At 38.6% G+C, this 16,855-nt stretch overlaps 1 protein-coding gene across 8 annotated transcripts; it reads right to left on the reverse strand.

Moving 5' to 3' along the window:
- Positions 1 to 1,610: 1,610 nt before the first annotated feature.
- Positions 1,611 to 13,921, reverse strand: VDAC3 (voltage dependent anion channel 3). Of its 8 annotated transcripts, none has more exons than XM_033104930.1 (10): positions 13,638 to 13,921; positions 11,259 to 11,327; positions 10,295 to 10,344; positions 9,104 to 9,106; positions 7,261 to 7,413; positions 6,382 to 6,434; positions 4,938 to 5,165; positions 3,500 to 3,650; positions 2,600 to 2,657; positions 1,611 to 2,166 (listed from the first exon to the last, which is right to left on the reverse strand). In XM_033104930.1, the coding sequence occupies exons 2-10, from the start codon at positions 11,323 to 11,325 to the stop codon at positions 2,075 to 2,077; spliced, it is 855 nt and encodes a 284-aa protein (XP_032960821.1). In that variant the 5' UTR covers positions 11,326 to 11,327; positions 13,638 to 13,921; the 3' UTR covers positions 1,611 to 2,074. The 8 variants fall into 8 exon arrangements, with proteins under 8 accessions (XP_032960821.1, XP_032960823.1, XP_032960826.1 ...); XM_033104932.1 differs by lacking the exon at positions 13,638 to 13,921 and adding an exon at positions 13,560 to 13,578; XM_033104935.1 differs by lacking the exon at positions 13,638 to 13,921 and adding an exon at positions 13,343 to 13,361.
- Between the last annotated feature and the right edge of the window lie 2,934 nt (positions 13,922 to 16,855).

The raw sequence follows: 16,855 nt of genomic DNA on the forward strand, positions 1-16,855 counted from the left end.
AGGAATTTGAACAGGTAAATCAGATAATTATAAACGATCAGTAAACATGAAAACAGCTCCATTTCACTGGCAATTAGGGAAATTCAAATTAAAACAAGATACCACTCTTCATCTCTAAAACCGATAAAAATTCTAAAGTTTGCTAACATTCCATGTTACTGAGAACGTGGGGAAATGGGCGTTCTTATCCACCATTGGCACAAATACAAATTGGAACAAAATTTCTGAAAGGCAACTTTGTACGACGTCACTGTGCACACCGTGACTCAGCAGTCACCCTTCTCCATCTATCCTAGAGCGCTGCGCTGTCTCCTCCAACAGCCACTCGCCACATGTGCCTATTTAAGTTTAAACTAATCAAAATGAAACAGAACTAAAAACTGAGTTCTTCCATTGCCCCGGTTACATTTCAGGTGCTCACAGCTACCTGGGGCTGGTGACTACCACACGGGAGGGTGCAGACAGACCATTTTCATCATCACAGAAAGCTATTGGCAGTGCCGCCTTGGAAATACTCACAGAAGTGGGCAAAAAGAAATGGACAAAGATACTCAATGCAGCACTGTAAAGTAAAAAACTGAATACAGCAAAACAGAATAGCTAAATAATGTCACATTTATACTAAAGCATAAAAAACATAAGGCTCTACATGAACAAAGAGAAAGAGGGCTCTATCTGTTAAATTTAAAAATATAAACAAGGTGTACATTTAAGTATCATAGATATATTTCTAATCTCTAAAAGATACTGAAAAAATATCTGCAAGGATATTTATCAAACTGTTAGTAGTAACAGAAGAAAGTCTGGCGAGAGGGGTGAGTGGAAATTTTCATTTTTATTTACTTCTAAACTGACTGAATTTGTTGCAACCAGCATCTACTGTGTTTCCCCAAAAATAAGACCTAGCTGGACAATCAGCTCTAATGCGTCTTTTGAAGCAAAAACTAATATAAGACCCAGTCTTATTTTACTATAATACAGTCTTATTTTACTATAATACTGGGTCTTACATTAATTTTTGCTCCAAAACACACATTCGAGCTGATTGTCTGGCTAGGTCTTATTTTCGGGGAAACACGGTATGTTTAAATTTTTTTTTTTTTTTTTTTTTTTTCCCCAAAAGGAGTTCTACTTTTACAAAGAAAAGTGATTTACCAGTCAGCGGTGAAGATATCATAGTGTTCTTCATTTTTTTCTAAACTGGTATTTTAATTCTTTGGTGCTTATTTTTCTAGACCTAGTCACCAACATTTTCCCGAGGCCTGGGAGGAGCCATAGATGCGTCCTCCTCCAGCTCTGGCCTCCTACCACTCGCTTCCCTGTAGTATTTCTAATTGTACTCTTTCCTTTGCTCGTCTTTTGCCCACTCACACCTTCACTCTTTCTCAGCAGCTTCACAAAACTACCAGTCTGATAGACTATCACACTGCAGTGGGAAGTACCTCAAGAGATGTGCTTCTGCCCAGCAGAACAAAACTCCGTTTCACTTCTCGGTCTGACTGCAGAGGAGCAGTAAGAGCGGAAGGGACCGGCAACAGCACAGATACTGCAGACATACCACTTAAGGCATACATCCCACCTGAGAGTATTTTTCAAAGCAAATCACACCAAATGTAAAAAAACCACCACTAGCAAGTCAGATGAGCAATTATGTTCAAATGTGATGGGTTTATTTTATTTTACTCTGATGCAAAACCAAAGATTCCACTACAGCACAGAGACCAATATATTAACAGGTTATGAAAAAGTGGAGTGGGACATGCAGGACGTGATGTACAAACTGGAAGATCAGGTCATTTCCTTTATAACATGACACTACACTGTTGCTGAGGAACGCATTTAAAACGATACTGTGGAACTGAAATGTGGCACAAACATGACAACTTCCAGGCATGCCTTCAAGCACCTCCCTTAGGATGGACTTGCAACTTCAGTGTGGGGAGGACTACAATTCTTTGGAAGAATAAAAAGTTCACACTTTTGAAATTTCAGAGAAGAATTTTAAGGCCAAAACATAGTGGGTTCATTCCTCTTCACCTTCAGGGACAAAGCTGATGCTTTATTCAAAACCATCTTAAGCTTCTAGTTCAAATCCCAACCCAACCTTGTGACCGCCTGCATTGAAATTCTTTCCATCGACTAAAGCTGATAGGGTCAGTTTGACTCCTAGGAAGAAGAAAACAGCACAGTCACTTGTAACAAGTATTACAATCAGATCTGCATTTTTTTTAGAAACGATGGACTCAATGAAATGGATTACAGCTGGGTGTAAGAGTTACAAGCTATCACTAACTTGACAAGGGGTTATCTATAATCATCTGATTTGTAATGAGTAAAGCATAATCATGGCAAACTTTACTTGGAGTTCAGAGTTAAGAACAATGAATGATGAACCAAACTCACAAACCCAGAGTAACCAAGTTATAGCTAGAAATACATAATTTTTTTTAAGCAAAAGTACTTAATGTGTTCTACTTGATATGAACCAAGTGTTTCAAAATGGTGTGAAGTAACCTACAGTGATTGTAGGTGTTTCCGTAGGTTATTTTCATTATTGCTCTGTCACCTTCCACCCGAACCCTGTTATTCTTTTACTTACCTGGTCGAAGAGTCTGAGTATAACCCAGTCCAATCAGGCTGGCATTATTTACTTTAGCCTAAGATGAGAAGATGAAATAGAAACAGAAAGAAAACAATCAATTTTATAACATGTAAGTCCAGTACAGCCACCACTTCATGCATCAGATTTCCAAAGCTAAAGCACCTTACGGCCCATCTAGAATAACTGAAACTGAAAATTTAATTAATAAAGAGATAAACCTTGTAAGAAATTAAGAGGACTGATATGGACAGCAGGGTCCTTGAGAATGCATGCTTAACGGCCTCAAGCAAATATTTTTAAAACACTGTGCAGCCAAATACCCGTGTACTGAATTCTTTGAGATACCAGTTTACGACCCAACAGTGGTTAAAGCTTGAACTCTGGAAAGAGACATATCTGGGTTCAAATCTTGGCACTGCCACTTATTGTGTGACCTTGGGCAAGTTACCTGACCTCTCTAAGCCTCAGTTCCCTCATTTGTAGAATGGGGATGAGGATACTACTCACCACCTATAGTAGTTGTGAGGATTAAATGAGATAATACACGTAAAGCCCTTAGCACAGTACCTGAAATTTAAGAGCTCAATTAGTGTCATTATTAATAAGAATTACTAAAACCAACAGGAATAGTAATCAAATCCCACGAATCTATGAAGAAAATTTTGAGGCCAATGAGAAAAAATGACTTGAGAAGGTCAGACAGTAGCCAAATACAGGAAGAACTAGGACTAGAACCCACATTTCCGGACTTGAGGTATAATGCTCTTTCATACACAATGACTAGCTCATTCAAGTTAACAAAACACATGCAAACTACAACTGTATCATAACGTTCATTAACAACTTAGATGAAACTCTAAGCGCAATCTAAGACACAATCTGCTAGCACATTCTTACAGAGAGAGAAGTTCTACAATCCAGCTTGTATTTAGCAGCGATGCCAAAACGGGTGTTGTTACTGCCAGCTGTCCAAGCAAGGTTTATTGACGTTTCAATCTTCTCGTTAACCTTCTGGTAGATAGACCCTCCAAATTCAGTGCCATCATTCCTGTTTTCATGGTAAAAGTCATAAATATCTAGTTTGTACCATTGTTATGATATGGAAACAAATTCTAAGACTATCTAAATAAAGATCTCATTTTGCAACTATAGATCTTAGCAAACTTCTTGCATAAATTACCAAGCAAAACAAGGAGCTAAATCCAGTTATGTAATTTAACCACCTAATTAAAGTGCAGTTAACACTTGATTTATTTACGTGGCTCCTCCATGTGATGTAAATTTCTTAGACACAATTAAATTATGCAAAGGCAGACCCCTCTGGTAAATATGACCTATAGGTCTCTTTAAGATGTTCAGTATTTAAAATTCTGAAAGTTGAGTTCAATAAAGATTCCACAAAAAATGTATATAGTGGTACAAGTACAGGAAGAAAGCCAATTGGGGATTTTATTTAAAACAGAGTCCTAGAGATAGAAAGCACCCACCCTACAAAACTTAGGGTGCATTGCTCCAGAGAACTACCTCAATAAATGCTTCAAAGCATCCCAGAAGTTAGTCCCTGAGTTTTCATGATGATACTGTTTCATCAATTTTAATGCCACTGTCTATATCACTGCTTGACTTTTAGTCATCGTAAGTGAATTAGAATATCTAGTGAAGAGCAACCTACAACACTTCAAACGCACACAGCTTGTCCTTTGCTTTCTCTTCCTGGTATAATAGAAGTGCTGGCAGCCCGAGATGTAAAATGCAATTTAAAAGTTCAAATTCATTTCCCCACCAGGGTGCAGCCTACACAACTGAATCCAGAATTGCTGAGGATCTGAGGATCTGTGAATGCAGTAGAGGTGGCTGGGTTCTGACAAAGGGTATCTGTAAACCTCCAGAGAATTACTGAGGATGCTCCAGGATGCTCAGCTCAATTAGGCAGCTATTCTTCATGATCCAAACAGACCTGCTTCCAGATATTGCCAAGCTGAGTAGGGCACCAGAGGAGAGGAAGCAGGAATGCCGCCAAAGGATCCTTTCTACCAGGAGGTGACCCATGCCCTGGGTTCTCTCCATCCCACTGCTGCTTCTACAGATTCTACAGCTTCGTAAAGTTTGGAGTACAGTCTAAGAAGCCAGTAACTACCAGCAGCATAGCACAATGCCCCAAGTGCACTAACCGCTGGCAATGTTTTGCTATGAAAACAGTACAGTGACGCTGGATGTCCACCAAGGCATATGAAATGCAAGTGCCATCACTTGTAACCTTCTCGACATATTAACGGTTACCGAATTTTTGGATGACCGCACTGACACTAAAGGAGGAATGATTATAAACACTCACACATGAGTGTGCAGCTGGAAGTCTGCAGCCTTATAACCCAGGGCGAAATTATTCTGTGACAGTTTGGATTTGGCTGTGTCAAAACTCATCTGATAACCAGCAAGCCAACCTTCAAAGGCTAACACAGCCCAGCCATAGATGGTTGGTCCAGAAAAATCTATATCAACATTACTGCCAAGACTGAAACAATCCCGTTTGTAAGAGGCCTTCAATTTCCCACTCTTCTTTCTGTGAAAAACAAACAAAAATAACAATGAAAACAACATGAGTTTCTGTCCAGGAATCTTTACAGTAAGATCCCCTCTGTGCCCCAGTGTAAATATCATTTTGGTAGATGGCATATATATAGTAAAAATGTTTCAAACAACTTAGCTCTAAAAACATAATTTTGTTACGATTAGAAATATATGTACTATTTTTATGTATTCCTCACTATAAATTCAAATGATAGGTACTTCATGATTAATTCCTTGAAGGTATGAACAAAAGCATAAAAAGGAATAAGGGTATTTCAGTACCAAATTAATAATCTGAATACATATCTATTACGAGAAGCCAATTTTTTTAAATGTTCCAATGCCCAAATGCTATACGAAAGATAACAACACCCGACCCACTTCACTTCTAAGTTATTAACCTACCATGGAGAGAACTGTACTTTTTTTCTTAAAGGGTACAGCCCTTTAGTAAGCATATTTATTTTCTGTAGGGTGTTTTCTCCATGGACAACGTTAAATGGATGAAAGAGAAGTGTGCATTTTTGAAGGACAATACTGAAATTAGTTCTTAATCATCCTTGTTTACTTCAATCAGGACTCTTACAAGAGAGAATATGTGTCCTGAAGATTGCTACAGTATGTGGCAGGAAGGACACAGCTGTTGCTTCAGCTGAGAAGAAATGCTTCTTTGCCTTTATCTCACATCTCTGCCCTTCTGAAAGCCTTGGCCCATGATAGGCAGATAAGAAACAACACAATCCCCATTTTTTAGATTTAGAAATTGAAGCAGAAAAGTGGGGGGATTTATAAAGGCTAAGAAAACAGGTCAATAGCAGAACTACTCATCACGGTGTTCTACAGCCAGAATATTACTGTTTTCTTAAGAAACTAACTTCTCAGCAAAATATCACATCCATGGATCTTTAGAATAGCTTAAGAAGTATCTAATTTCAAACACTGCTAGTTCTTAAACTTTTTCTACCATGTGCCTCTTTGGAATTAGATTTATATTTTTGTTCATCTGTTCAATTTACAAATCAAAATTTTATCCTGCCTCAAGGGAGTCTTCCTTTCTCTTTACTGCACACACAAGGTCTCTAGTATTCCTAACAGCAACCTCCCAAGCTCTTCCTGTATCTAAACTTTTCATTGCAACTCCTTATTCTAAACCTCTCTATCGCTACAGGCTATAAAGACATTTCAGAAAATGGGATTTAGATAATTACCCTGTGTTCGGTACAAATATGGTATCAAGAGTCAGCTTCAACCCTTCAGCCAACTGAAAAATAAAGATTTAAAATTAATAATTAGTAACTTTCAATTCTTATTTTGACTCAAGAAATCAATTCTAAAGTTTTCTCTAACTTCCTAACAAAAAAAGGAAGTCATTAAAGAAAGCCAAATATTAAATTTAATAAATGATCTCTTCATTTTTCCCTGTCCCTTTTTACCTCTCTTCCCTCACCCCAGGCTTCATCATGATTCTCTCACCAAAAAACAGGTTAAAATATAAAGATCAAATCCTCTTCCAGCCAATAATATAAAGCACAGCACAAAACAACAAAATCCCAATGCAAAAAATAATCTTGATACTCTCTTGAAATTACTGTAATAAAACAACCTGATATTTAACAAGCCAGCTTAAGTAATTTATTCAGCCATACATATATATTACCTATATGTGGTAATGTGCATATAGACATACCTCAAAAATAGTGCCCTGTATATAACAGGCCCTTGACAAATATTTGATAGATTTTCTCTTTGAAAACACAGAATTTTAAAAACATTTTTCTGTGGAGCCAATTTTGCAATGATTATAAAACAAAATTAAATAAAATCACTGCAAATAGTTTTGTCTAGCCAAGAAAGGCTCAGCTATATAACAGAATAAATAGAAGAGTTCAGAACAAAGATATAAAGTGGTAATTATGTACTCACAAAGCCTTGCTAGAAACGTAAGACATACCAAACAAGGCCACATGCAGCGAAAAAATATGGCTACTGGATAGGTTGTAAGATCTCATTCAGATTATATTTGGCGTTTATCATCTTACTCACAAGATAAATTTACCCTACAAATAACTTCTAATGCTTTCTCTTACCTTGTTCTCCCATGAGATTTCTGTTCCAAGAGTATTGTCTGTGTTCCATTTTTGGGTGAAGGTAAGTCCATAGTTACAGACCTTATATTTGGTCTCTAGGTTGCCTGATGCTTTCCCTGTATCAGTGTAAGCATGACCAGAAGTAGAAAATTCCTGATAAAAAATAAAAAATAATTAGCTTAAAAGCAGCTCATCAAATAGAAAATACTCATTTCAGAAAGCAGTGTTCAATGTATCAGGCACGAATACAATTAACTTTTTACCACAGCCCTACTGTACAGCAACTTATTTCCTGTTTTCCTTCTTTCTAATTTCTCAATATCTTAACCAGTTTTAGATCTTTCCATCTCACCTCTCTCATCAATATTTCTTGTTTCCTATACTCTCTAACTAAATGGAATCTTAAATTCTATCCTTCAAAAAAAAAAAAATCTTAACTGAAAATCCCTTTACTAAAAGGATAAAACTATACAGATTCTTAAACATTTTCCTTTCAGGGTCTAAAAAAGGATGATCAGTTCTCTATCATCTTTCAAGCTAATTTTAAAGTCCTTAAAAAGAAAAATCCCAAAACAGTGCAAACACTAGCCTCCCTTCCCTCTTTTAGACCTTTATTGCATTTTTTAAAAATTTATTTTTATTGTGATAAAAAACACTTAATATAAAATTTACCATTTTAACCATTTTTAAGTGTACAGTTCAGTGGCATTAACTACATTCACATTGTTATGAAATTTTTATTACTTTTGTCCACAAAACTATCTGTAAAACTTTCAGCATAAACAGTTTTAACATTTGAAAGTATCTATCCATTTTTTACAACAAAACTGAATGTTTTAATTTATACTTCTTTCTCCCTTCTCCGCCTATCTACTTTTTTAAACTTTCTATCATTATTGCTATGAGTGCCTTAAAATAGATCTTCCTCCCTCCTTAGGTGTCAGGCGTCATTTCAATCATATGACAAGCAATTCGAAATAGATCTCCTTCTAGGGAGAAGCAAACAGTCAGCACCTGTCACTGACAATCTATGAACTGTAAAGAAAAGCACATTCTGATTGGCTCTGTTTTAAAGAACATTTCTGAAATGCTGCCAACCCCGACCAGTTGTGTTTCACTGCCTGCAATATGAGTCCTCCCTTTACCAAATACCCTGCTCCCTCACTCTGGTTCTACAGGCTGATGAAACAACTGGGAAACTACGATCTGTTTATCACCACCACACAGAAAGTTTTCAAAGAGAATATCATGCTGCACATTTAGGACAGGGCCTTAGTAAAAAATGATAAAATGCTAGTCATGTTTAACAGTTCACACAATTATTTAATTGACCATCATTTTCTTTTAGTAGATCCAACTACCCAGTGTATTATTTTTTACATTCACCTTTCATAAACTTGCAGTATAGCAAATATGAAGCTTAATTTTAGTGCACAAAATTAAGGTAAAATAGTGTACTTTTCTTCCTTGTTATCGTCATTTCTTAGTTTGAAGCTCTATTAAAGTCTAAAATATTAGAGATACAAATTTCAAAGAGAATGCTAGAATTTTTCTAAGTTGAGTTCCAGCATCATAACTGCTTCAGTTTTTGTCTTATTTCATAATTAGATCAAAAAGGGCAAATTACATTTACAACATGCATATAACATGAACAACTCTACATTAAATGCTAGAAAGCAACAAAACAATCTTTAAAATGTTATTGTTAAATCAATGGTATACGATAAAAACATCAAGATATTATCTAAAAAATTTGGAGCAATGGGTGCAATTCATCCTAAATCAGTACCAGAGACCAAAAGCAGCCATAAAAACAAGCACACAAACATGCTGTTTTTCTTACCATCTGAATTAATAGTCCACACCACAGCAGCGTGAAAGGGAGATAAAATTTTAGTTGATGGGTTTTGCAACACAAATCTAACTTGAGCAAATTCTGAAACCCTACTCAAAATGAGTATAATTTTTCTATTTTAACAAAACCATACAACAATATGCCCATCCTAGTAGGGTAGTTGCATATGTTATTTATTTACCACTAGAAAACCCAGGGAAAGAATAACAGTGACAAACCAGGATTATACAAAATATGAGACAGTATTAGAATTCTACATACCTCTTGCCCTTCTAATTAAATCATTGTATCTAGAAATAAAATTTGTACTGGTTTGAACAGGTAAATATCAAAAACAGATGTGGCCAACAAAGCAAAATCAGAGAACGAGGTGAATGTAAAGTTAATCTAGTTGCTGAGACTTACTGAATAAAAGCTCTGATTAATGATGCTTTGAAAATATGCCACATCCTTTACTACATTCTTAACTTCCAGGAAAAAAGACTTTATGAACATCAATAAAAACTACAAACTAACCTACATGCATTTTATTTCTACATTTGCTTCAATTGATTATGAAAGGACAGAGGCTAAAATTAACTTATTCTTGTTAAAAGGCAATAAAACTTGTATGAACCCAACACAATGGAAATAAAGTTTTTAGTGCCCATATACATATTCATGAAAGTATAATAATATTTCATGGATTAAAAAAATATACATATAACATATTCTATATCTTCTGAGTCAGACTCAGAATAGTCTTCTTTTTTTAAAAAAAAACTTTTTATTCATTTTAAGTGTGTTTTTCCAGGACCCATCAGTTCCAAGTCAAGTAAGCAGTTGTTTCAATTTTGTTGTGGAGAGCGCAGCTCACAGTGGCCCATGTGGGGATCGAACCAGCAACCTTGTTGTTATGAGCTCGTGCTCTAACCAACTGAACCAACCGGCCACCCCTCAGAATAGTCTTATTATGACAAAAACAAAGGGGCTTCCCCAAAATTCAACCTGAGTGCCTATGGGCTTAAGTGGCTGAGTAGAGGATTCTCACTGAAATTGGAAGAGTGGAACAAAGCTGTAGGGAAGAGAGCACAGTGCCAAAAGTATGCTATTTCACATAACCACACTAAACATTGATTTTTAAATAGGTTCCTTTAAGTTAATTATGCTGCATCTATTGCAAACATATTAGGTACTTACCACACCACTACATGACTTGGTTCTCAGATCTATTTTGACCATGCCAAACCCTAGACACAAAAAACACAGAAACGTACAAAATGTGACGTTCACTCCAGTTTTTGCAACTTAGAAATTATGAAATTAGTCCATAGTACCTTCCATATGGAAAATATACAGTATTCTCATTAAGTAAGAGTTCCATGAGAAACTGAACTATAATGAAATAACTGAAGTATAATTTTAAGCCCCTCAAAATAATAAAGATGTATTTTTAAAATATAAGCTAAAGAACAAATGAATGAAAGAAATATGTACTATTCTAAGAACCAAAATTATTAGAAAATACTATGAAGATATATATACAAGCTTAAAATATACAATTAACATTACTCTTAAAAAAAACAAAATGTTTACAACACAAAAAACAGAAAGTTTAATCGCTAATCTTTAAAAACTAAAAATAAATGTCTACTTGGGACCAAAGAATATATGCTACCCCAAAGAAGTCAAATTGTGCTTTACTCTCATGAAAACGTTGCCATTATTTGGAGAAGGAAATATGTACCCCTACTTTAAATGTCCCCAGGGAACACATATTACAGATTTATATTATTTGGTCTTACAGATTATATTAACTATGATATATATATATATATATATATATATATATATATATATATAACTGTGATATATATATATATATCACACATAGTTAATATATATATACACATATATATACGCATATACATATGTATATGTATATGCGTATATACATGTGTGTGTGTGTGTGTATATGTATATGGTTGCTTTTAATGCCAGTGGGACTCTACCTCTAAAGAAAGAAGTCTAACAACCTATTAAGTTACCCCTTAAATCTTGTGAGGTATATTATTGTTGACTTAACCTCATTTTACTAGCACAGGGTAGTAGCATTCAATACTAACCCTTAGCACAATCTGGACATTTACAATCGCATACTCACCATATCCTTTGTTGAAGACATCCTTGGCAGCCTTTCCTAGGTCACAGTAAGTCGGTGTGTTACACATATCTTATAAAGAAAAACAGGGACAGTGGAATAAAAATAACCATTTAGTATTTGTTTACGTGTAGTCCTTCTACGGTTTAGTGCTCTGAGAAGAGATATATGGTTTTCTCTTTGCATCATTAATGTTTATACCCTAACGCAAGCAAAGTTGAGAAGGCATTCTGCTCCTTTAAAAAGAGCTTTCCAGAACACTGGAGAATAAAAGGGTTTTTTCATGAGATTCACAGAGGTCATCTTTCTGATTAGATTTCAAAGAAAATAAATTTCTCACAGGCTGGAGAAGAAATGGGTTAATTTGACTTTTTACTAAAAAAAAAAAAAAAGGAACATTTACATTAGAAAAATATTTCTTGGGCTGTTATAAATCCAGAGAGCTATATAAAGCAACAAGGTAAATTTGTCGAGGAATTGTGAAAATAGATGCATTAAAAATCTTCAAGGTTAACATTTTGCCACTACAAATTCAGCTCTTAAAATAAGAATTACCATACTAATTGAAATGTATTCATCCAGAATATGCCCTCTCAAAGCTCTTCTTTAAAAAGTGCTATACTCTTACCCATTAACCAGAAATAGGATCAATTCTACGTGCAGTAATCTGCCTACCAAAAATTGGTGTACTCTCTCAAGTTAAAGCCTTCAAAATCCCAAGGTGCCTTCACTTTTCATCTTATCTAATTAATATTTACCCAGCTTTCCCACTGCCAATATGACCCTCACATCGAAATTCCCAGAAGTTCTACAAGCAATGCAGAACATACCATTCCTTTGCCCTCTTTGTATAACAGGAAATCTTTTCCTGCAGCAGTCTCAAAAGCCATGTGTAACCAATTGTAGAACCACTTCAAGCAGCCCCATTACCCAACTATATCAGAAAAATCCAGAGCACCAGTTAGCCCTTGCAAGTACTATGCCTGAACTATCTACTAATATCAAACTAATATTTATTTATATTTACCCTCGTCCTTAATGTAATCTTCTGCTAAGTTTCTGCCTATACCATATCTGGACATAACATACACTTAAGTTGCACTTCTGAATTGTGAATTCATTTAAAATTTGTTTCTTAACCTAAACTTGTCAGATATAACAGACATTATGTTAAGAGAACAAGCGTCCTATAAAAATATATACACGTAAAGTTACAAGGATTGAGTAAAGATGAAAGGCTCGGGATAAATGTACTGACTCCTACCATAATAAAACTTTGTTCTAAGCCCCAAGGTTTCAGAGTTCACTTCCAGAGCAATTATTTTACAATTCAGTTCCTTGTATTCAAATGATCAAATTTATTTTTTTTACTCACTGTCAACTGCAATCTAATTACTCTTTATGATCACAACTGATGTTGGTATCTGTTGGAATTCTGTCAGTAGTCTACAATTTGGGAAGTACAGAAAAGCAGGCACTACACATTCAAATAGAAATGTTAAAGCTTTACAGCCCGGTTTTTCATCTACTGACAAAAGGTACACCTAAATATTTAGAACCTTCCATCTAGGGACTCATCGCAATCTTTTAGCATTGCTTTCTTTTTCAAAACCACTGCCAATTTGAAAAAGTCGTGCAGCTGATTTTTAGTTAACTAACTGACCTCAACTCTGCCTAGTCCAAGCTTACTTTTCCAGGACCACGATTCTGATGGGAAATGCACGGCAGGCATGATCAAGCAAAAATCGAGAAGCCACAGAGACCTCATGTTATTCGAGAATAAAGCTATTATCACATATTTCTATTAGCTCTACAAAACGCACTTCTTTGTAGACATGCACAACGTATCGAGGTTGCATTACACGGAGGTGGCGGAGATAATACTGCTTTACACAGTAACTACAAAGCCGGTAAATAGCCCGTTTTGTTCCTAGTTTCTCTATTTTAAGTTGCACATATAGCATCCTCCCTTTGGCGGTAAGGAGTGAATAAAGGGCTTCCCTGATGCTGGACAACAATTCCAGAGAGGCAGCTGGGGGCGGAGAGTAGGTTTGGGGTTCGAGGATCCAACTTCCTTAGAAACCAACCTCCTTTCTGGGCATGACGCCTGGAAACAAAGTCCCGTGGGCACACCAGGCGGAGGGAAGGTCGCGAGTAGGCACTCGGCTCGGCGCCTGTCCCTGCCGGCGTTGCGGCTCCATCACCTAAGGTGGCCAGGGGAGCAAGGTCCCCTCTACCCTCCGCGGCCCGGCCCGCGCCCCGTTGAGGCTGCTCTCTCCCTCCCAACCCCTCCGTTAGACTCGCCTCTCGTCGGGTCCGGGCTCGGCAGCGGCCCACCTACCCCTCAACCCCGGCACGGCCCGCGGCCTCGGTTCTTCTCACCTCCACCCAGAGAGCCGATCTCCGCTCCGCCAGGGCAACGCTGAAGGTCTTCTTCAACCAACGCCGTCCGCGCCTGCGCGGCCTCACTCCCCCCGCGGCGCCTGCGCGCCCCTGCCTACCCCCGCACCGCGTTTGCGCCGTGGTGTCACACCGGGGTCGCGCGCCGCGGAGCTGCGTGCAGAGAGGAACAGCTGGGGCGTAGCAACACCACCAACTGTCTGGCTCTGGACGCGCGCGCGCGTGCGCGGCAGGGCCCAGCGCGCAGGTGGCTGCGGCGGGGGTTGACGTGAGACCCGGGAAGCCTGAAGGCTCGCACCTTTGTCCGTAAAGGGGCTTGCTCTCGCGAGAACGCCCGGAGTTACTGTTGTTATGAGAGGGGCTGCGGAGAAGGCGGCTGGAGGACACGTGGGATTCCTGAGGACGGAGGCTATGGCCTGGCATGTCAGAGCCAGGCTGTTTCTTTCTCTGGCAGATGCCTTGCAGATCTTTATGGGAAAGTCTCCGACTGACTAAAAATTCAAAAATGTGATCCTTGGGTCATCTTAAGGATGAGAAAACATGGGTTCTCAGGGAGTACGTGACGTCACTTTTCCAGATCTCACAGGTAGCGGTAGGTTATAATTCAAAGGGAAAGATATAGAGGAGGGAAAGCTCTTCTTCAGAGAAGAATACCAACTAATAAACATAGAAGAAATAATAGAAAATAAACACTTTAGAACCAGCAATAGTTGACTCAGACAAAAATTATAAGTGGATGCAGGACAGTTGAGGATATTCCAAGTATCACCCCACAGATTACTTACTAAAGAGAAAAGGGTACCTTCACATCAAACAAATCAGACTGACATCACGTGCTCCCCTGATGTGATTCACAGAGGACACAATGATAATTATTCTTGTCAAAAATGTGTAATTTGTCTCTAATCATGAGGAAACAGACAAACATTGAGGGACTTTCTGCACAACAACTGCCCAGTCTCCAAAAACCTGTATTTCATGAAAGACTAAGAAAAAGACTAGTAAACTGTTCTAGATTAAAGGAGATACAAACATAGTACCAAAAGCAATGTGGTCCCAAATTGTATCCTGGGTCCAAAAAAAAAAAGAGAGAAAAGAAAAAAACAGCTATTGGAAAACATTATTAGGACAAATTGAGAAAATCTGAATGTAGACTATATTAGCATTGTTACAATGTAAAATTTTCTGAGGGCAATAATTGTAATATCTTGATTATGCAGACAGGACATTGTTTTTAGGAGAAACATGCTAAAATATTTAGCAGTGAAATAGCATGTGTCTGCAACTAACTCAAATGGTCAAGGAAAAAAGAGAAAAAAGTAAATGTGCAAAATGTTAACAATTGGGGGCCGGCCGGGTGGCTTCGGCAGTTAGAGCTCCATGCTCCTAACTCCGAAGGCTGCCGGTTCGATTCCCACATGGGCCAGTGGGCTCTCAACCACAAGGTTGCTGGTTCAATTCCTCAACTCCCGCAAGGGATGGTGAGCTCTGCCCCCTGCAACTAAGATTGAACACGGCACCTTGAGCTGAGCTGCCTCCCAGATGGCTCAGTTGGTTGGGGTGCATCCTCTCAACCAGAAGGTTGCCAGTTCGACTCCCACAAGGGATGGTGGGCTGCGCCCCCTGCAACTAGCAATGGCAACTGGACCTGGAGCTGAGCTGCGCCCTCCACAACTAAGACTGAAAGGACAACAACTTGAAGCTGAACGGTACCCTCCACAACTAAGATTAAAAGGACAACAACTTGACTTGGAAAAAAGTCCTGGAAGTATACACTGTTCCCCAATAAAGTCCTGTACCCCTCCACCCCAAAACAAAAAATCTTAAAAAAAAAAAAGGTAAGTTTAAAAAAAAAAAAAGTTAACAATTGGTGAATCCAGGTAGAAGATATATGGGTGTTTCATTATTGCATTATTCTTGAAACTTTCCTGTAAGTTTAAAATTTTCAAAATGAAAAGTTGGGAACAACCCCCTGCCCCCACCCCACACACACACACCAAGTCTGTGATGTTCAGTCCACGATACCTGGTTACTGCTTCATTCAATAGGCAAATATCACTGTTTGCCTGTTGTCTGTAAGGCATTTCAGGCTAATAAGAGAAGATAAATGCTCCCAAAGGACTCATAATGCAGGACTTGGACAAATGCCTGCCAAAGGAGGCAGAATATGGTGAATGTCATAAGCAAAGCAGTGTAAGTAGGCTAAATAAAGTGAGGTCTGGAGTCAAAAGAGGCTGGATTTGTATCTCCGATCTCCCAACTCTGTGGTCTTAGGCAAGCAGCTTAACCCCTCTATGTCTCAGTGTCTACATCTGTGAAACAGAATGAAGATCTATTTCAGAGGATTGTAGTGGATATTAAATGAAATAATGTATCCACGGCACATAATCTACCTGACACATGGAAAATGTTCACTAGCTAATAACACAGATGAAAATTAATATGCTATGAGTTTAAAAGCTATACAGGTGTCATGCAGGGTGTCATGCGGGGCCTCTGGTCCCGCTCCCTACATGAGAACGCAGGATATGGTGAGGCCAAAAAGGAACACCCACGGAGGCCTAGATAGGGGGAGTCATACCACTATAGTCTCGCTGGCGGTTGGGTTGGAGACACAGGAAGCAGGAGCCACACGATCCACAACCTACCGCCCACTTCTCTCTGCCAACCAACCTCACTAACTGCAATCTGCGCTTGCTAGCTCAGCCACCATCTTCTTTCACCCCCATTTTCTGCTAGTGTAGCCACGGCAGTTATATTAGTGGCCAATGGCTCACTGGTTACAGCTGACAGCCAACTAGCCACAGCTGGTGGCCATCCAATCACAGTCTATGGCCATTTACTACCTGAGCCAGCACCTTTGCACATGAGGCTGAGAGCCTGGAAACTGCTCTCCTGGCTCTGCCCCCACAACAGGAAAAACCTATACTTATTCATATGTATATGTCGTTCGGGGTGGCCTGCGGGGTCTCTGTGGCCTGCTCCCGCTCCCCACCTAAGAACCCAGGACATGGTGAGCTCAAAAAGGAACACCCACGGAGCCATAGGTAGGGGAGTCATACCACTCTAGTCTCGCTGGCGGCTGGGTTGGAGACACAGGAGGCAGGAGCCACACTATCTGCAACCCGCCATCCACTTGTCTTTGCCAAACAATCTCACTTGCTAGCAATCCGCTTCTCTGAAATCTGCAATCCACACTC

The sequence above is a fragment of the Rhinolophus ferrumequinum genome, chromosome 4, assembly GCF_004115265.2.
Source record: "Rhinolophus ferrumequinum isolate MPI-CBG mRhiFer1 chromosome 4, mRhiFer1_v1.p, whole genome shotgun sequence".
In the NCBI taxonomy this organism is placed as follows: domain Eukaryota; kingdom Metazoa; phylum Chordata; class Mammalia; order Chiroptera; family Rhinolophidae; genus Rhinolophus; species Rhinolophus ferrumequinum.